General features: G+C 56.0%; 1 protein-coding gene across 1 annotated transcript in view; it reads right to left on the bottom strand.

The window, feature by feature from the left end:
• Positions 1–9,488: 9,488 nt before the first annotated feature.
• LOC308511017 (arylsulfatase F-like) overlaps positions 9,489–21,675 on the bottom strand; it is a gene marked incomplete at both ends in the record, with an annotated part of 33,989 nt that continues 21,802 nt past the window's right edge. The window contains one exon of the mRNA XM_081081027.1: positions 9,489–9,850. Coding sequence (XP_080937153.1) covers positions 9,489–9,850 — 362 coding nt within the window. The remainder of the gene's footprint in view (positions 9,851–21,675) is intronic.

Raw genomic sequence — 21,675 nt, forward strand, 5'->3', positions numbered from 1 at the left:
CATTCGTATTTATGATTTAACTAGAGGCCTGGTGCACAAAATCCATGCACTGGGGCGGGGGTTCCATTAGTCCAGCCTGCACCCTCTCACAATCCAGGACCCCTGGCTCCTAACCACTCGCCTGTCTGATTGCCCCTAACTGCCCTCTCCTGCCGGCCTGATCGCCCCTCAGCGCTGCCCTGTCAGCCTGATTGCCCCCAACTGCCCTCCCCTGCCGGCCTGATCGCCCCCAACTGCCCTCCCCTGCCGGCCTGGTCGCCCCCAACTGCCCTCCCCTGCCGGCCTGGTCGCCCCCAACTGCTCTCCCCTGCTGGCCTGGTCGCCCCCAACTGCCCTCCCCTGCCGGCCTGATTGCCCCCTAACTGCCCTCCCCTGCCGGCCTGGTCGCCCCCTAACTGCCCTCCCCTGCCGGCCTGATCGCCCCCTAACTGCCCTCCCCTGCCGGCCTGATCGCTCCCTAACTGCTCTCCCCTGCCGGCCTGGTCGCCCCCTAACTGCCCTCCCCTGCCACCCTGATCGCCCCTAACTGCCCTCCCCTGCTGGCCTGGGCGCCCCCAACTGCTCTCCCCTGCCGGCCAACTTGTGACAATGTGAGGGCATTGCGTGAGGGCGCGAGGGCCACCTCTGGTTTTATTAGTATAGATTTACTCATCCCTTGGGTCCATGATAAGCTGGAACTGGGCGGCCAGCATGATCCAGGGGCTGAGTGGAATGTGGAGCAAAGATGTCTATGTTTTTCTGTCCTGAGACAGTATTGTTTCAGCAAAAGAGAGAGAGAAGAAAAGAGAGAGAGAAAGAGAGAGAGAGAGAGAGAGAGAGAGAGAGAGAGAGACATCAATGTGAGAGAGACACGTTGACTGGTTGCCTCCCGCATTCGCACTGACCAGGGTCGGGGATCCAACCAGGAACCGAGGTACATGCCCTTGACTGGGAATTGAACTGGGGACCCCCTTTCGGGGCACAGGCTGGAACTCTAACCATGAGCCACACTGGCCAGGGCCACCCCCACTCTTTGGATCCTGGATATAACTGCTCTGAGGAAACGATGCATCTCGCTGAAATGGCCTTCTGAGGTTTAAACATTTGATGACATCAGGGTTTACCGATGAAATCTATCCATTCTCGTATCTGGAGACCAAGCGTCTGAGATCCTGGTGTCCCCAGGGCCACACTCCCTCCTGTGGATCCTGGAGAATGGGTGTCCCAGGGCCCTGCTCCCTCCTGTCCATCCTGGAGACCGGGTGTCCCCAGGGCCCTGCTACCTCCTGTCAATCCTGGAGACCGGGTGTCCCCAGGGCCCTGCTCCCTCCTGTCCATCCTGGAGACCGGGTGTCCCCGGGCCCTGCTCCCTCCTGTCCATCCTGGAGACGGGGTGTCCCAGGGCCCTGCTCCCTCCTGTCCATCCTGGAGACCGGGTGTCCCAGGGCCACACTCCCTCCTGTCGATCCTGGAGACGGGGTGTCCCAGGGCCCTGCTCCCTCCTGTCCATCCTGGAGACCGAGTGTCCCAGGGCCCTGCTCCCTCCTGTCCATCCTGGAGACCGGGTGTCCCAGGGCCCTGCTCCCTCCTGTCGATCCTGGAGACCGGGTGTCCCAGGGCCCTGCTCCCTCCTGTCCATCCTGGAGACTGGGTGTCCCAGGGCCCTGCTCCCTCCTGTCCATCCTGGAGACCGGGTGTCCCAGGGCCCTGCTCCCTCCTGTCGATCCTGGAGACCGGGTGTCCCAGGGCCCTGCTCTCTCCTGTCGATCCTGGAGACGGGGTGTCCCAGTGTCCTGCTGCCTCCTGTCGATCCTGGAGACCGGGTGTCCCAGGGCCCTGCTCCCTCCTGTCGATCCTGGAGACCGGGTGTCCCCAGGGCCAGGCACCCTCCTGTCGATCCTGGAGACCGGGTGTCCCCAGGGCCCTGCTCCCTCCTGTCGATCCTGGAGACCAGGTGTCCCCAGGTCCCTGCTCCCTCCTGTCGATCCTGGAGACCGGGTGTCCCCAGGGCCCTGCTCCCTCCTGTCCATCCTGGAGACCGGGTGTCCCCGGGCCCTGCTCCCTCCTGTCCATCCTGGAGACGGGGTGTCCCAGGGCCCTGCTCCCTCCTGTCCATCCTGGAGACCGGGTGTCCCAGGGCCACACTCCCTCCTGTCGATCCTGGAGACGGGGTGTCCCAGGGCCCTGCTCCCTCCTGTCCATCCTGGAGACCGAGTGTCCCAGGGCCCTGCTCCCTCCTGTCCATCCTGGAGACCGGGTGTCCCAGGGCCCTGCTCCCTCCTGTCGATCCTGGAGACCGGGTGTCCCAGGGCCCTGCTCCCTCCTGTCCATCCTGGAGACTGGGTGTCCCAGGGCCCTGCTCCCTCCTGTCCATCCTGGAGACCGGGTGTCCCAGGGCCCTGCTCCCTCCTGTCGATCCTGGAGACCGGGTGTCCCAGGGCCCTGCTCTCTCCTGTCGATCCTGGAGACGGGGTGTCCCAGTGTCCTGCTGCCTCCTGTCGATCCTGGAGACCGGGTGTCCCAGGGCCCTGCTCCCTCCTGTCGATCCTGGAGACCGGGTGTCCCCAGGGCCCTGCTCCCTCCTGTCGATCCTGGAGACCGGGTGTCCCCAGGGCCAGGCACCCTCCTGTCGATCCTGGAGACCGGGTGTCCCCAGGGCCCTGCTCCCTCCTGTCGATCCTGGAGACCAGGTGTCCCCAGGTCCCTGCTCCCTCCTGTCGATCCTGGAGACCGGGTGTCCCCAGGGCCCTGCTCCCTCCTGTCCATCCTGGAGACCGGGTGTCCCAGGGCCCTGCTCCCTCCTGTCGATCCTGGAGACCGGGTGTCCCAGGGCCCTGCTCCCTCCTGTTGATCCTGGAGACTGGGTGTCCCAGGGCCCTGCTCCCTCCTGTCGATCCTGGAGACGGGGTGTCCCAGGACGACACTCCCTCCTGTCCATCCTGGAGACCGGGTGTCCCCAGGGCCCTGCTCCCTCCTGTCCATCCTGGAGACCGGGTGTCCCCAGGGCCCTGCTCCCTCCTGTCCATCCTGGAGACCGGGTGTCCCCAGGGCCCTGCTCCCTCCTGTCCATCCTGGAGACCGGGTGTCCCAGGACCCTGCTCCCTCCTGTCGATCCTGGAGACCGGGTGTCCCAGGGCCCTGCTCCCTCCTGTCCATCCTGGAGACCGGGTGTCCCAGGGCCCTGCTCCCTCCTGTCGATCCTGGAGAACGGGTGTCCCAGGACCCTGCTCCCTCCTGTCCATCCTGGAGACCGGGTGTCCCAGGGCCCTGCTCCCTCCTGTCCATCCTGGAGACCGGGTGTCCCAGGGCCACACTCCCTCCTGTCGATCCTGGAGACGGGGTGTCCCAGGGCCCTGCTCCCTCCTGTCCATCCTGGAGACCGGGTGTCCCAGGGCCACACTCCCTCCTGTCGATCCTGGAGACGGGGTGTCCCAGGGCCCTGCTCCCTCCTGTCCATCCTGGAGACGGGGTGTCCCAGGGCCCTGTTCCCTCCTGTCCATCCTGGAGACGGGGTGTCCCAGGGCCCTGCTCCCTCCTGTCCATCCTGGAGACCGGGTGTCCCAGGGCCCTGCTCCCTCCTGTCGATCCTGGAGACTGGGTGTCCCCAAGGCCGAGCTCCCTCCAGAGGCTCCAGGGAGGGTCCCCCCTGCTCTCCCAGTGCCTGGGGCTCCAGACGTCCCTGGGCTGGTGGCCGCCACCCTCCCTCCCGTCTCTGCCTCCCTCCGTCTCCACATGGCTTCTCCTCTGTGTGTGCGTCCCCTCTTCTGTGTCCGACAAAGACCCTGTCCCTGGAGGGAGGCCCCTCCCTGACCCAGGACGGCCTCGTCTCCGAGCCTTCCCTTCATCCCGTCTGCAAAAATAATTTCTTCCGAATAAGCACGCACTCAGATCACCACACCTTTCCTTTGCGATATTTTCCAGCCGCCCCTGAATTCGTCTGGCTCTCTGCGTGTTTTCAAGGACGGCCCAACTGGCCGCCATAAAGCTTGTATTCTTGACGCGCCACCTGGTATCGTCGCAAAATAAAAATGCCTTAGGGTTGATTCATGAATCTTTACGGGAAGCAGCCAGGGACCCGCTGGGACCGGCCTGGCTGCCATCTGGGATAAAGTTGGAAACGGGTAGCGTCTCGCGAGCCTGCTGCCGGCTCACAGGACACCTTTTATGCGGTAGGAGCCGCCCAAGAAATGAAATTTCAGAGAGAGAGAGAGAGAGAGAGAGAGAGAGAGAGAGAGAGAGAGAGAGAGAGAGGAATTCCACGTCCAGGCCGACGTCAATGGAAAAAGGGGGGTGGGTCGGAAAAGCCAAGAGAATGAGGCGAGGAGTCATTTTCTAGGTTTCCGTTCAGAGAGAAAGAACATTGTCGAGCATTTCTTCTTCTTTTCATTGAAAACGGAAGAATCGTAAGATTCAGACGAAACCCACGGAGATTGGCAGCAACGGAATCACAGACGCCACCTCTAATAATAAAATCACAGACTATATGATATATAATATATGATATAGGATATATGATATATAATGTATAATGTATAATATATAATATATAATATATAATATATAATATATAATATATAATATATAATATATAATATATATGTATTATATATAATAATAAAAGTGTCATAGGCTCATTAGACCAGACAGCCGAATGACTTTCCGGCAGCAGGGGCTGAGGCAGGGGCAGTTAGGGGTGAGCAGTTGGGGTGATCAGGCAGGCAGGCAGAGTGGTTAGGGGCGATCAGGCAGGCAGAGTGGTTAGGGGTGATCAGGCAGGCAGGTGAGTGGTTGGGGTGATCAGGCAGGCAGGCGAGTGGTTAGGGGTGATCAAGCAGGCAGAGGGGTTAGGGGTGATCAGGAGGGCAGGCAGAGGGGTTAGGGGCGATCAGGCAGGCAGGTGAGTGGTTAGGGGTGATCAGGCAGGCAGGTGAGTGGTTAGGGGTGATCAGGCATGCAGGTGAGTGGTTAGGGGCGATCAGGCAGGCAAGCAGGCGAGCTATCCAGAGCCAGCAGTCCCGGATTGCGAGAGGGATGTCCGACTGCCGGTTTAGGCTGTAATTGGGCCTAAACCGGCAGTCAGACATCCCCCGAGGGGTCCCAGATTGAGAGAGGGTGCAGGCCAGGCTGAGGGACGCCCCTAAACTCCCCCTCTGTGCATGAATTTCATGCACCGGGCATCTAGTCATAGTAGAAAACATGACGTCTAAAACATTAGTACTCTTCTTACCACCTTCTAAATTCTTCTAGTGGCTCCGTGGTTGAGCATCGACCTAGGAACCAGGAGGTCAGGGTTCGATTCCCGGTCAAGGGCACAGGCTCGGGTTGCGGGCTCGATCCCCAGTAGGGGGCGTGCAGGAGGCAGCCGGTCTATGATTCTCTCTTCTCATGGATGTTTCTCTCTCTCTCTCCCTCTCCCTTCCTCTCTGAAATCCATAAAAAACATATACATATATATTTTTAAAAGACTCTCTTTGTCGTAAAAAAAAAAAAATCAATATGGAAATTCCACTCCCCGGTAAAAATTCTTCCACCTCAAATGCTATACACTCGACGGGCGATTTGGAAACAGTAGGAGGAACAGGAGGTGGATAGTAGAACCATCCACCCTGGAGTTAAAACACCCACAGAAATTGTTAAAAATGCTGGAAAAAATGCCCCAACCATTGGGTGGACCCTCACGCCCAAGGCGCCAAGGACCGCTACCGATGGGATGCGAGAGTCATTTGAATAAATGGACGATGAGTCTGCCTTTGGATCTCACACACACACACACACACACACACACACACACACACACACACACCAGGAATAATGGGCTACGGCGAGTTTTATTCATGCCGGACAGATGTTGAATTCATCACCGCCTTCCCGCTAATGCGTATACCAGCTCCAGGGACGCCGGGGACGAAATCTAGACTCGCTTGTTATTTTTGAGGAGTTCCTTGGAATTATTATTATTTTTTATTATTTTGTTTTCAGTCCAGATGGAATCCCAGGCTCGCTGGCTGTGGTGGCCAAGGGCGGGGGGGGGGGGGGGTAGGGGGCGTACAGGAGGCAGCCGATCCGTGATTCTCTCTCACCATGGATGTTTCTATCTCTCTCTCCCTCTCCCTTCCTCTCTGAAATCAATAAAAAAAATATATATATATATATATATATATATGTATATATATATATATATATATATATATATATATATATATATATATATACATACATATATTGAAACAAAAAGTACGGACTGGTCCCCGGCCCTAGCTGGTGTGGCTCAGTGGATAGAGCGTCGGCCTGCGGACGGAAGGGTCCCGGGTTCGATTCCGGTCAAGGGCACATGCAGGAGGCAACCATTCATTTTGTTTCTCTCACATCGATATTTCTCTCTCTGTCTTCCTCTCTCTCTAAAAAAAATCAATGGAAAAATATCCTTTGGTGAGTATTAAAAATAAAAAAAAAAAGAATGTATTGATCCCCAAAAAGAAATTGACTGAAAATAGAATTAGGTTTGAATAGAGTAGCTTAATTTTTAAAAAAATATGTTTTTTATTGATCTCAGGGAGGAAAGGAGAGAGAGAGAGAGAGATCCATGATGAGAGAGAATCATGGATCTTCTGCCTCCCGTACGCCCCCTATTGGGGTTCGAGCCCACAACCCGGGCCTGTGCGCTTGACCGGGAATCGAACCCGTCCATGAATGTCGAATTACTGTCATGCACTTGAAGCGGATCTAATACTGTCTGTCCGTTATAAGTGAAAATAAATGGAAAACGTGCCCACAAAGCCAACATCGGTTTGGCCCAGATTCCGCCAGCCACCCATACAGTAGAGTTCTACCCACTGGCCGCGGTTCTCAACCTGTGGGTCGCGGCCCCTTTGGGGGTCGGACGCCCCTTTCCCAGGGGTCGCCTCAGACCGTCGGAAAACACATCGATAATCACATATTGGTTTTGTGATTGATCACTGAGCTTTCATGGTGTTCGATGTGTCACCATGAAAATCCATCCTGCCGATCAGAGGTTTCCATGACGATTCGTAACAGCAGCCACATGACAGCGATGACGTAGCCACGAGAATAATGTTATGGTTGGGGGTCCCCACAGCATGGGGAGCTGCGTTCAAGGGTCGCGGCCTTAGGAAGGTTGAGAACCACTGATATAGATATAGATATAGATATATAGATATACATAGATATATAGATGATATAGATATAGATGATATAGATATAGATATAGATATAGATATAGATATAGATATAGGTATGTATAGGTATAGGTATAGATATAGATATAGATATAGATATAGATATAGATGTACATATAGATATAGATGATATAGATATAGATAAGATATAGATATAGATATAGATATAGATATAGATATAGAGATAGAGGTATAGGTATAGGTATAGGTATAGATATAGATGATATAGATATGGATATAGATGATATAGATATAGATATAGATGATATAGATATAGATATAGATGATATAGATATAGATGATATAGATATAGATGATATAGATATAGATATAGATGATATAGGTATAGATGATATATAGTGATGAAGTAGCAACGAGAATAATGTTATGGTTGGGAGTCCCCACAGCATGAGGAGCTGTATTCAAGGGTTGCGGCCTTAGGAAGGTTGAGAACCACAGATATAGATATAGATATAGATATAGATATAGATATAGATATAGATATAGATATAGATATAGGTATAGGTATAGATGTAGATATAGATATAGATGATATAGATATGGATATAGATGATATAGATATAGAAATAGATATAGATGATATAGATATAGATATAGATGATATAGATATAGATGATATAGATATAGATGATATAGATATAGATGATATAGATATAGGTATAGGTATAGATATAGATATAGATATAGATATAGATATAGATATAGATATAGATGATATAGATATAGATGATATAGATATAGATGATATAGATATAGATGATATAGATATAGATGATATAGATATAGTGATGAAGCAGCAACGAGAATAATGTTATGGTTGGGGGTCCCCACAGCCTGAGGAGCTGTATTGAAAGGCCCAGAAGGTTGAGAACCACTGACCTAAGGGACTGAGAGAAAGAATAAAAATGCACATTTCCCCAACCATTGCACGGTTTGAAAGGAAACGTTAGGGCAAGGGATGTATTTCATTTTCCGAGGTTTCGCGTGACTTCCTCAACATTTGAATCCTTGTCGGTTTATCACAGCAAGAGAGCAAGTTATGTGGCCTGGGGGAGGGGGCGGTCATACCCGTTCCTGCCTTTTTTTTGTTTGTTTTTTAATCTTTATTGTTGAAAGAATTCAATATATTTCTTTTTTTTTTCCCCCATCGACCCCCGCTATCCCGTCCACCCCCCCACCAATACCCTCCCCCCTTCCGCCATTGTCTGCATCCACGGGTGACGTATAGATGAATACAAGGCCTTTGGTTGATTATCTCCCACCCACCCACCCACCCACCCACCCACCCTCCCCCGCCTGCCGTCTGAGATTCCACACTCTGTTCCTTGCTTCCATGTCTCTGGATCCACTCGGTTCATTGGTTTATTTTGTTAATTTCTCTGCCCGGTTTTTGCATGGCCCATGAGCTAAGAATCGTTTCTATAGTTTCAAATGTTAATTTTTTAAAAATATATATCGTATTGATTTTTTTACAGAGAGGAAGGGAGAGGGATCGGGAGTTAGAAACATCGATGAGAGAGAAACATCGATCAGCTGCCTCCTGCACACTCCCCCCCACTGGGGATGTGCCCGCAACCAAGGTCCATGCCCTTGACCAGGAATCGAACCCGGGACCCTTCGGTCCGCAGGCTGACGCTCTATCCACTGAGCCACACCAGTTAGGGCTAAAAATGTTACTTTTTAAAATATGTATTTTTATTATTGACTAGAGGCCTGGTGCATGAAATTCGTGGCTCAATGGGCACATGGGCTGGGTGGCTCAATGGGCATATGGGCTGTCCCTCGAGGGATGTCTGGTGGGATTGGGCCTAAATAGGCAGCCGGACTTCCCTCTCATAATCCTGGACTGCTGGTTCCTAATCGCTCACCTGCCTGCCGGCCTGGTCACCCCTAACTGCCCCTTCCCTGCCGGCCTGGTCACTCCCAGATTCCCCACCCTCCCCACCCGCCTGGTAGCCCCACGCAGACGGCTGTTCAATGGTTTGGCCGTCCCTCACTAACCCCCTTGGCAGCCTGGTCATAAGCAGCCATCTTGTGAGGGCGTGATGGTCAATTTGCATATTCCTGCTTTATTATGTCGGATCTCAGAGAGGAAGGGAGAGGGGGAGAGAGAGAGAGAAACGTCCATGATGAGGGAGAATCATGGACCGGCTGCCTCCTGCACGCCCCCGACTGGGGATCGAGCCAGTAACGCAGGCCTGTGCCCTTGTCCGGGATTCGAACCCGGAACTCCTGGTCCTTAGGTCGATGCTCAACCCCTGAGCCACGCCGGCCGGGGCCAATGGCTGCTTCTCACGACGCGTCCTCACCCTCCTTGTCGCAAAAGCAGAACGGAAAGACCCCGCAGCAGCTCATCAACCACACGAATTGCCGGTTCCGGTCGGGCCCGAGCTGCTGCTGGACCGGGGCGAGGGTCTTCCTGTGTTCCTCGACGGCGACGGCCACCGTCTGGAGGACGAGGTCGTACAGAGGCTCCGAGTCCGGGGTCAGCGGGGTGGACTCGGAGGGGTCCAGGGAGAGGTCGAAGAGCAGGGGGGGGTCGTGGTAGGTGACGTTCTCCCCGATGCATTGGCACAAGCCGGTCTCGTAGCAGGCCTGGGCTCCCGGCGGCTGGAAGATGGGGGTGACGTAGAGAACCTTCCACAGGGCGTCGCCTGGAGAGGAAACGAGACGGCAGGGCACCCAGCCCGTGTGCCCATTGAGCCACCCAGCCCGTGTGCCCGTTGAGCCACCCAGCCCATATGCCAACTGAGACACGCAGCCCGTGTGCCCATTGAGCCCCCCAGCCCATATGCCCTTTGAGCCCCCCAGCCCATATGCCCATTGAGGCACCCAGGCTGTGTTCCCATTGAGGCACCCAGCCAATATGCCCATTGAGACACCCAGCCCATAGGCCCATTGAGGCACCCAGCCCATATACCAATTGAGACAACCAGCCCATATGCCCACTGAGACACCCAGCCCATATGCCCTTTGAGCCCCCCAGCCCATATGCCCATTGAGACACCCAGCCCATATGCCCATTGAGGCACCCAGCCCATATGCCCATTGAGGCACCCAGCCCGTGTGCCCATTGAGCCACCCAGCCCGTGTGCCCGTTGAGCCACCCAGCCCATATGCCAACTGAGACACGCAGCCCGTGTGCCCATTGAGCCCCCCAGCCCATATGCCCTTTGAGCCCCCCAGCCCATATGCCCATTGAGGCACCCAGGCTGTGTTCCCATTGAGGCACCCAGCCAATATGCCCATTGAGACACCCAGCCCATAGGCCCATTGAGGCACCCAGCCCATATACCAATTGAGACAACCAGCCCATATGCCCACTGAGACACCCAGCCCATATGCCCTTTGAGCCCCCCAGCCCATATGCCCATTGAGACACCCAGCCCATATGCCCATTGAGGCACCCAGCCCATATGCCCATTGAGGCACCCAGCCCATATACCAATTGAGACAACCAGCCCATATGCCCACTGAGACACCCAGCCCATATGCCCTTTGAGCCCCCCAGCCCATATGCCCATTGAGACACCCAGCCCATATGCCCATTGAGGCACCCAGCCCATATGCCCATTGAGGCACCCAGCCCATACACCCATTGAGGCACCCAGCCCATATACCCATGGAGCCACCCAGCCCATATACCCATGGAGCCACCCAGCCCATATACCCATTGAGCCACCCTGCGCATATACCAATTGAGGCACCCAGCCCATATACCCATTGAGCCACCCAGCCCATATACCCATTGAGCCACCCTGCCCATATACCAATTGAGGCACCCAGCCCATGTACCCATTGAGCCACCTAGCCCATATACCCATTGAGCCACCCTACCCATATACCAATTGAGGCACCCAGCCCATATACCCATTGAGCCACCCTGCCCATATGCCCATTGAGCCACCCAGGCCGTGTTCCCATTGAGGCACCCAGCCCATATACCCATTGAGGCACCCAGCCCATATACCCATTGAGGCACCCAGCCCATATACCCATTGAGCCACCCAGACCCTGTGCACATTGAGCAACCCAGCCCATATGCCCATTGAGCAACCCAGCCCATATGCCCATTGAGCAACCGAGACCCTGTGCCCATTGAGGCACCCAGCCCATGTGCCCATTGAGCCTCCCAGCCCGTGTGCCCATTGAGCCACCCAGCCCGTGTGACCATTGACACACCCAGCCCATGTACCCATTGTCACACCCAATCCATGTGCCCATTGACACACCCAACCCATGTGCCCATTGACCCACCCAGCCCATATGCCCACTGAGACACCCAGCCCGTGTGCCCATTGAGCCACGCAGCCCGTGTACCCAGTGAGGCACACAGCCCATATGCCCATTGAGCCACCCAGCCTGTGTGTCCATTGAGGCACCCAGCCCATATGCCTGTTGAGGCACCCAGCCCGTGTGCCCATTGAGCCACCCAGCCCGTGTGCCCATTGACACACCCAACCCATGTGCCCATTGAGCCACCCAGCACATATGCCCATTGAACCACCCAGCCTGTGTGTCCATTGAGGCACCCAGGCTATATGCCCATTGAGGCACCCAGCCCATGTGCCCATTAAGCCACCCAGCCCATGTGCCCATTGAACCACCCAGTCCATGTACCCATTGACACACCCAACCCATGTGCCCATTGAGCCACCCAGCACATATGCCCATTGAGCCACCCAGCCTGTGTGTCAATTGAGCCACGCAGCCCATATGCCCACTGAGGCACCCAGGCCATATGCCCATTGAGACACCCAGCCCATATACCCATGGAGGCACCCAGCACTTAAACCCATTAAGGCACCCAGCCAATATACCCATTGAGACACCCAGCCCGTGTGACCATTGAGCAACCCAACCCATATACCCATTGAGGCATTCAACCCATGTGCCCATTGAGCCACCCAGCACATATGCCCATTGAGCCACCCAGCCTGTGTGTCCATTGAGTCACCCAGCCCATATGCCCATTGAGCAACCCAGCCCATGTGTCCATTGAGCCACCCAACACATATGCCCATTGAGAAACCCAGCCCGTGTGCCCATTGAGCCACCCAGCCCGTGTGCCCAGTGAGGCACCCAGCCCATATGCCCTTTGAGCCACCCAGCCCGTGTGCCCATTGACACACCCAACCCATGTGCCCATTGAGCCACCCAGCACATATGCCCATTGAGCCACCCAGACCATGTGCCCATTGAGCAACCCAGCCCATATACCCATTGAGCCACCCAGGCCATATACCAATTGAGGCACCCAGCCCATATACCCGTTGAGCCACCCAGCCCATATACCCATTGAGCCACCCTGCCCATATGCCCATTGAGCCACCCAGGCCGTGTTCCCATTGAGGCACCCAGCCCATAAGCCCATTGAGCCACCCGGGCCGTGTTCCCATTGAGACACCAAGCACATAAACCCATTAAGGCACCCAGCCAATATACCCATTGAGACACCCAGCCCGTGTGACCATTGAGCAACCCAACCCATATACCCATTGAGGCATTCAACCCATGTGCCCATTGAGCCACCCAGCACATATGCCCATTGAGCCACCCAGCCTGTGTGTCCATTGAGGCACCCAGCCCATATGCCCACTGAGGCACCCAGCCCATATGCCCATTGAGACACCCAGCCCATATACCCATTGAGACACCCAGCCCATATACCCATTGAGCCACCCAGACCCTGTGCCCATTGAGCAACCCAGCCTGTGCCCTTTGAGCCACCCAGACCCTGTGCCCATTGAGCAACCCAGCCCATATGCCCATTGAGCCACCCAGACCATGTGCCCATTGAGCCACCCAGACCCTGTGCCCATTGAGGCACCCAGCCCCTATGCCCATTGAGCCACCCAGCCCCTATGCCCACTGAGGCACCCAGCCCCTATGCCCATTGAGGCACCCAGCCCATATACCCGTTGAGCCACCCAGCCCATATACCCATTGAGCCACCCAGCCCATATACCCATTGAGCCACCCTGCCCATATGCCCATTGAGCCACCCAGGCCGTGTTCTCATTGAGGCACCCAGCCCATATGCCCATTGAGCCACCCAGGCCGTGTTCCCATTGAGCCAACCAGCCCATATGCCCATTGAGCCACCCAGGCCGTGTTCCCATTGAGGCACCCAGCCCATATGCCCATTGAGACACCCAGCCCATATACCCATTGAGGCACCCAGCACATAAACCCATTAAGGCACCCAGCCAATATACCCATTGAGACACTCAGCCCGTGTGACCATTGAGCAACCCAACCCATATACCCATTGAGGCATTCAACCCATGTGCCCATTGAGCCACCCAGCACATATGCCCATTGAGCCACCCAGCCTGTGTGTCCATTGAGGCACCCAGCCCATATGCCCACTGAGGCACCCAGCCCATATGCCCTTTGAGCCACCCAGCCCGTGTGCCCATTGACACACCCAACCCATGTGCCCATTGAGCCACCCAGCCCGTGTGCCCAGTGAGCCACCCAGCCCATATGCCCATTGAGCCACCCAGCCCATATGCCCATTGAGGCACCCAGCCCATGTGCCCATTGAGCAACCCAGTCCTTATGCCCATTGAGCCACCCAGACCCTGAGCCCATTGAGGCACCCAGCCCGTGTGTCCATTGAGCCACCCAGCCCGTGTGACCATTGAGCCACCCAACACATATGCCCTTTGAGAAACCCAGCCCGTGTGCCCATTGAGCCACCCAGCCCATGTACCCATTGTCACACCCAATCCATGTGCCCATTGACACACCCAACCCATGTGCCCATTGACCCACCCAGCCCATATGCCCACTGAGACACCCAGCCCGTGTGCACATTGAGCCACCCAGCCCGTGTACCCAGTGAGGCACACAGCCCATATGCCCATTGAGCCACCCAACCCATGTGCCCATTGACACACCCAACCCATGTGCTCATTGAGCCACCCAGCCCATATGCCCATTGAGCCACCCAGCCTGTGTGTCCATTGAGCCACCCAGCCCATATGCCCATTGAGAAACCCAGCCTGTGTGTCCATTGAGCCACCCAGACCCTGTGCCCATTGAGGCACCCAGGCCATATGCCCATTGAGGCACCCAGCCCATGTGCCCATTAAGCCACCCAGCCCATGTGCCCATTGAACCACCCAGTCCATGTACCCATTGACACACCCAACCCATGTGCCCATTGAGCCACCCAGCACATATGCCCATTGAGCCACCCAGCCCATATGCCCATTGAGCCACCCAGCCGGTGTGTCAATTGAGCCACGCAGCCCATATGCCCACTGAGGCACCCAGGCCATATGCCCATTGAGACACCCAGCCCATATACCCATGGAGGCACCCAGCACTTAAACCCATTAAGGCACCCAGCCAATATACCCATTGAGACACCCAGCCCGTGTGACCATTGAGCAACCCAACCCATATACCCATTGAGGCATTCAACCCATGTGCCCATTGAGCCACCCAGCACATATGCCCATTGAGCCACCCAGCCTGTGTGTCCATTGAGGCACCCAGCCCATATGCCCATTGAGAAACCCAGCCCGTGTGCCCATTGAGGCACCCAGCCCGTGTGCCCTTTGAGCCACCCAGCCCGTGTGTCCATTGAGCCACCCAGTCCATATGCCCATTGAGCCACCCAGCCCGTGTGTCCATTGAGCCACCCAGCCCATATGCCTGTTGAGGCACCCAGCCCGTGTGCCCATTGAGCCACCCAGCCCGTGTGCCCAGTGAGGCACCCAGCCCATGTGCCCATTGACACACCCAACCCATGTGCCCATTGAGCCACCCAGACCCTGTGCCCATTGAGCAACCCAGCCTGTGCCCATTGAGCAACCCAGCCCATATGCCCATTGAGCCACCCAGACCATGTGCCCATTGAGCAACCCAGCCTGTGCCCATTGAGCAACCCAGCCCATATGCCCATTGAGCCACCCAGACCCTGTGCCCATTGAGCAACCCAGCCTGTGCCCATTGAGCAACCCAGCCCATATGCCCATTGAGCCACCCAGACCATGTGCCCATTGAGCAACCCAGCATGTGCCCATTGAGCCACCCAGCCCATATGCCCTATGAGCCACCCAGACCCTGTGCCCATTGAGCCACCCAGCCCCTATGCCCACTTAGGCACCCAGCCCCTATGCCCATTGAGCCACCCAGCCCCTATGCCCACTGAGGCACCCAGCCCCTATGCCCATTGAGGCACCCAGGCCATATGCCCATTGAGCCACCCAGCCCATGTGCCCATTGAGGCACCCAGCCCATATGCCCATTGAGCCACCCAGCCCATGTGCCCATTGAGCCACCCAGTCCATGTACCCATTGACACACCCAACCCATGTGCCCATTGAGCCACCCAGCCCATATGCCCATTGAGCCACCCAGCCCATGTGCCCATTGAGCCACCCAGTCCATGTACCCATTGACACACCCAACCCATGTGCCAATTGAGCCACCCAGCCCATATGCCCATTGAGCCACCCAGCCTGTGTGTCAATTGAGCCACGCAGCCCATATGCCCACTGAGGCACCCAGCCCATATGCCCATTGAGCCACCCAGCCTGTGTGTCCATTGAGCCACCCAGCCCATATGCCCATTGAGGCACCCAGCCCATATGCCCATTGAGCCACCCAGCCCATATGCCTTTTGAGCCACCCAGCCTGTGTGTCCATTGAGCCACCCAGCCCATATGCCCATTGAGGCACCCAGCCCATATGCCCATTGAGCCACCCAGCCCATATGCCTTTTGAGCCACCCAGCCTGTGTGTCCATTGAGCCACCCAGCCCATATGCGCATTGAGGCACCCAGCCCATATGCCTTTTGAGGCACCCAGCCCGTGTCCCCATTGAGCCACCCAGCCCATATGCCCATTGAGCCACCCAGCCCATATACCCATTGAGGCACCCAGCCCATATGCCCATTGAGGAACCCAGCCCATATGCCCATTGAGCCACCCAGCCCATATACCCATTGAGGCACCCAGCCCATATGCCCATTGAGACACCCAGCCCATATGCCCATTGAGACACCCAGCCCATATGGCCATTGAGACACCCAGCCCATATGCCCATTGAGGCACCCAGCCCATATGCCCGTTGAGCCACCCAGCCCATATACCCATTGAGGCACCCAGCCCATATGCCCATTCAGGCACCCAGCTCATATGCCCATTGAGGCACCCAGCCCATGTGCCCATTGAGCCACCCAGCCCATATGCCCATTGAGCCACCCAGCCCATATACCCATTGAGGCACCCAGCCCATGTGCCCATTGAGCCACCCAGCCCATGTGCCCATTGAGAACCCACCCGTGTTCCCATTGAGCCACCCAGCCCATATACCCATTGAGCACCCACCCGTGTTCCCATTGAGGCACCCAGCCCATATACCCATTGAGGCACCCAGCACATATACCCATTGAGCAACCCAGCCCCTGTGCCCATTGAGCCACCCAGCTGTGTGTCCACTGAGGCACCCAGCCCGTGTGACCATTGAGGCACCCAGCCCATATACCCATTGGGCCACCCAGCCTATATACCCATTGAGCCACCCAGCCCATATACCCATTGAGACACCCAGCCCGTGTGACCATTGAGGCACCCAGCCCGTGTGCCCATTGAGCCACCCAGCCCATATACCCATTGAGCCAACCAGTCCATATACCCATTGAGCCACACAGCCCATATACCCATTGAGCCACCCAGCCCGTGTGACCATTGAGGAACCCAGCCTGTGTGCCCATTGAGCCACCCAGCCAATATGCCCATTGAGCCACCCATCCCATATGGCCATTGAGGCACCAGCCCATATGCCCATTGAGACACCCAGCCCATATGCCCATTGAGGCACCCTGCCCGTGTGACCATTGAGCCACCCAGCCCATATGCCCATTGAGCCACCCAGCCCATATGCCCATTGAGACACCCAGCCCATATGGCCATTGAGACACCCAGCCCATATGCCCATTGAGGCACCCAGCCCATATGGCCATTGAGACACCCAGCCCTTATGCCCATTGAGCCACCCAGCCCGTGTGACCATTGAGCAACCCAGCCCATATGCCCATTGAGCAACCCAGCCGATATGCCCATTGAGACACCCAGGCCGTGTTCCCATTGAGGCACCCAGCCCATGTGACCATTGAGGCACCCAGCCCATATGCCCATTGAGCCACCCAGCCCATATGCCCGTTGAGGCACCCAGCCCATATGCCCATTGAGGCACCCAGCACATATACCCATTGAGCCACCCAGCCCCTGTGCCCATTGAGCCACCCAGCTGTGTGTCCACTGAGGCACCCAGCCCGTGTGACCGTTGAGGCACCCAGCTTGTGTGCCCATTGAGCCACCCAGCCCATATACCCATTGAGCCACCCAGCCCATATACCCATTGAGCCACCCAGCCCATATACCCATTGAGACACCCAGCCCGTGTGCCCATTGAGCCACCCAGCCCGTGTGCCCATTCAGCCACCCAGGCCGTGTTCCCATTCAGGCACCCAGCACATATACCCATTGAGGCACCCAGCCCATATACCCATTGAGGCACCCAGCCTGTGTGCCCATTGAGACACCCAGCCGATATGCCCATTGAGACACCCAGCCGATATACCCATTGAGACACCCAGCCCATATGCCCATTGAGGCACCCAGCCCATATGCCCATTGAGGCACCCAGCCAATATGCCCATTGAGCCACGCAGCCCATATGCCCATTGAGCCACCCAGCCAATATGCCCATTGAGCCACGCAGCCCATATACCCATTGAGACACCCAGCCCATATGCCCATTGAGCCACCCAGGCCGTGTTCCCATTGAGGCACCCAGCCCGGGTGACCATTGAGCCACCCAGCCCATATACCCATTGAGACACCCAGCCCATATGCCCATTGAGCAACCCATCCCGTGTGACCATTGAGGCACCCAGCCCATATACCCATTGAGGCCCGCAGCCCATATACCCATTGAGGCACCCAGCACATATACCCATTGAGCCACCCAGCCCATATACCCATTGAGGCACCCATCCCATATACTCATTGAGGCACCCAGCCCATATGCCCATTGAGGCACCCAGCCCATATGCCCGTTGAGGCACCCAGCCCATATGCCCATTGAGCAACCCAGCCCGTGTGACCATTGAGGCACCCAGCCCATATACCCATTGAGCCACCCAGCCCATATGCCCATTGAACCACCCAGCCCATATACCCATTGAGCCACCCAGCCCATATACCCATTGAGGCACCCAGCCCATATGCCCATTGAACCACCCAGCCCATATACCCATTGAGGCACCCAGCCCATATACCCATTGAGCCACCCAGCCCCTGTGCCCATTGAGCCACCCAGCTGTGTGTCCACTGAGGCACCCAGCCCGTGTGACCATTGAGGCACCCAGCTTGTGTGCCCATTGAGCCACCCAGCCCATATACCCATTGAGCCACCCAGCCCATATACCCATTGAGCCACCCAGCCCATATACCCATTGAGACACCCAGCCCGTGTGACCATTGAGGCACCCAGCCCGTGTGCCCATTGAGCCACCCAGCCCATATACCCATTGAGCCAACCAGCCCATATACCCATTGAGCCACACAGCCCATATACCCATTGAGACACCCAGCCCATGTGACCATTGAGGAACCCAGCCTGTGTTCCCATTGAGCCACCCAGCCAATATGCCCATTGAGCCACCCAGCCCATATGGCCATTGAGGCACCCAGCCCATATGCCCATTGAGCCACCCAGCGCATATACCCATTGAGACACCCAGCCCGTGTGACCATTGAGCCACCCAGCCCATATACCCATTGAGCCACCCAGCCCATATGCCCATTCAGACAGCCAGCCTGTGTGACCATTGAGCCACCCAGCCCATATACCCATTGAGCCACCCAGCCCATATGCCCGTTGAGCCACCCAGCCCTTGTGCCCATTGAGCCACCCAGCCCTTGTGCCCATTCAGGCACCCAGCCCCTGTGCCCATTGAGCCCCCCAGCCTGTGTGTCCATTGAGGCACCCTGCCCATGTGCCCATCGACTTGATCATCTTCTGCCTTTGTGGGCATTCTCTGCTCTTTCTCTTTGCCCACATGTTAACTCAAATGCCAGCCAATCTTCAGAGCATCAGAACAATCGAATCCCTTCTTTAAAAAAATATATATTTTTTTTGATTTCAGAGAAGAAGGGAGAGGGAGAGAGAGAGACATCAATGATAAGAGAGAATCATGGATGGGATGCCTCCTGCACGCCCCCTACTCGGGATCAGCCCGAAACCTGGGCATGTGCCCTTGACCGGGAATCCAACTGGGACCTCCTGGTTCATAGGTGGATGCACAACCACTGAGCCACCGGGTCAGGCTAGAATCATCTATACTAATGAAAGGGTAATATGCTAATTAGCCTGGATAGATGGGATGTCTTCTGGACATCCTTCCGGACATCTTTATGGACAAAACCATTGTGGTGGGGGCCAAGGCAGAGGTGGTTAGGGGCGATCAGGCTGGCAGGGGAGAGCAGTTAGGGGCGATCAGGCCGGCAGGGCAAAGCAGTTAGGGGCGATCAGGCCGGCAGGGGAGAGCAGTTAGGTTCAATCAGGCAGGCAGAGGAGAGCAGTTAGGGACGATCAGGCCGGCACGGGAGGACAGTTAGGGGCGATCAGGCCTGCAGGGGAGGGCAGTTAGGAGCGATCAGGCCGGCAGGGGAGGGCAGTTAGGAGCGATCAGGCCGGCAGGGGAGAGCAGTTAGGGGCGATCAGGACGGCAGGGGAGAGCAGTTAGGGACGATCAGGCCGGCAGGGGAGGGCAGTTAGGGACGATCAGGCCGGCAGGGGAGAGCAGTTAGGGGCGATCAGGCCTGCAGGGGAGGGCAGTTAGGGGCGATCAGGCCGGCAGGGGAGGGCAGTTAGGGGCGATCAGGCCGGCAGGGGAGAGCCATTAGGGGCAATCAGGCCAGCAGGGGAGGGCAGTTTGGGGCGAACAGGCCTGCAGGGGAGAGCAGTTGGGGGCAATCAGGCTGGCAGGAAGAAAGAGGAGTTAGCGGCGATTAGGCAGGCAGGCAGGTGAGCGGTTAGGAGCCAGCGGTCCCAGATTGTGAGAGGGATGTCCGACTGCCGGTTTAGGCCCTATCCCAGGGGACATCCCCTCAAGGGTCTCAGATTGGAGAAGGTGCAGGTTGGGCTGAGGGACGCCCCTTCTATGCACAAATTTCGTGCACTAAGCCTCTAGTTTAGTATAACATCCCACGTCTCAAAATCGATGTTTCCTTGCTTTTTAAATGAATGTGTTGGGGTGACATTGGTTAATAGAATGATATAGGTTTCAGGTGTCGATTCTATAAGGCATCCACTGTACCCTGTATCGTGTGTTCATCACCCCAAGCCACGCCTCCTTCCAGCACCATTGATGTGGTTGACCGTCAAGCTCTCCCCCCTTCTCGCTGCCTCAACGCCCCACTTCCACCTGCCAATCCCATTGCTGTGGTTCGTTTCCATGAGTTTTTCTTTCTTTCTTTTTCTTTGCCGAGTCCCTTCATGCCGGGAGCCGGTCCATCCTTGCTGTTTCAAGGGACCTGGCATATATGGCATACGGTTCTTAATATGTTTGCTCACCTTCTTGGCGCTGTGTTTTAACCAAGGTCACCTCTCTGAGAAAGGTTGAATCCCCAGGTAGGGATTTTCCCCTGAAGTTAGGGAGGGAATAAAACCTCTTAACTAAGTGCCAGGCGGGTAATTAATCACTTTAACTACGAACAATCATGCTTAAGCTACATAATCCTTACTCCCTGGAATGGAGATAAGAAACGCCCTAACCTTTGTAATAGAGATTGATAGGATTGAATCAACTGGTATAAATACAGATGTAACAAGACAGCAAGATATAGAGAGAGAGACAGAAATTGGCACAGAACGTTCTCTAGAGACAGAAGAACTTCGCTGGAGAGAACATGGCAAAAGATCCTGGACTGAACCTGAATACAGAAATTGGCAAGAGAACCTGACTAGAACCTGGTGACTGAACCTGGCTGGAGAACCTGGACACAGAACCTGGCTGGAGAACCTGGAGAACCTAGCAAGAGAACATGGACACAGAACCTGGCTGGAGATCCGAAGCAGAACCTCTCTGGAGATCCAGACCAGAACTTGGCTGGAGATCCTGGCTAGGCTGCTGATCAACTGAACGCTGTCTCCGTGTCATTCCTTCTTTGCCGACTCCGTCTACGCCTTTGGGAACCCCTGGACCTGCTGGGGTTGGACCCCGGCACCTTCACCCGCCTCACCGAGCCCCCAACCCTCTCATCTCTGACAGCTGTCTGTCTGGTCTCTGTATCCATGAGTCTGTCTCGGCTTAGCCAAGGGTCCTGGGTTCGATTCCGGTCAAGGTCACATGCCCCTGTGGTGGGCTCGATCCCCAGTCGGGGCCGTTCAAGAGGCAGTCGGTCCATGATTCTCTCTCATCATGGATGTTTCTATCTCTCCCTCCCTTTT

Source organism: Myotis nattereri (genome assembly GCF_964212035.1).
Source record: "Myotis nattereri genome assembly, chromosome: X".
Taxonomy (NCBI): Eukaryota; Metazoa; Chordata; class Mammalia; order Chiroptera; family Vespertilionidae; genus Myotis; species Myotis nattereri.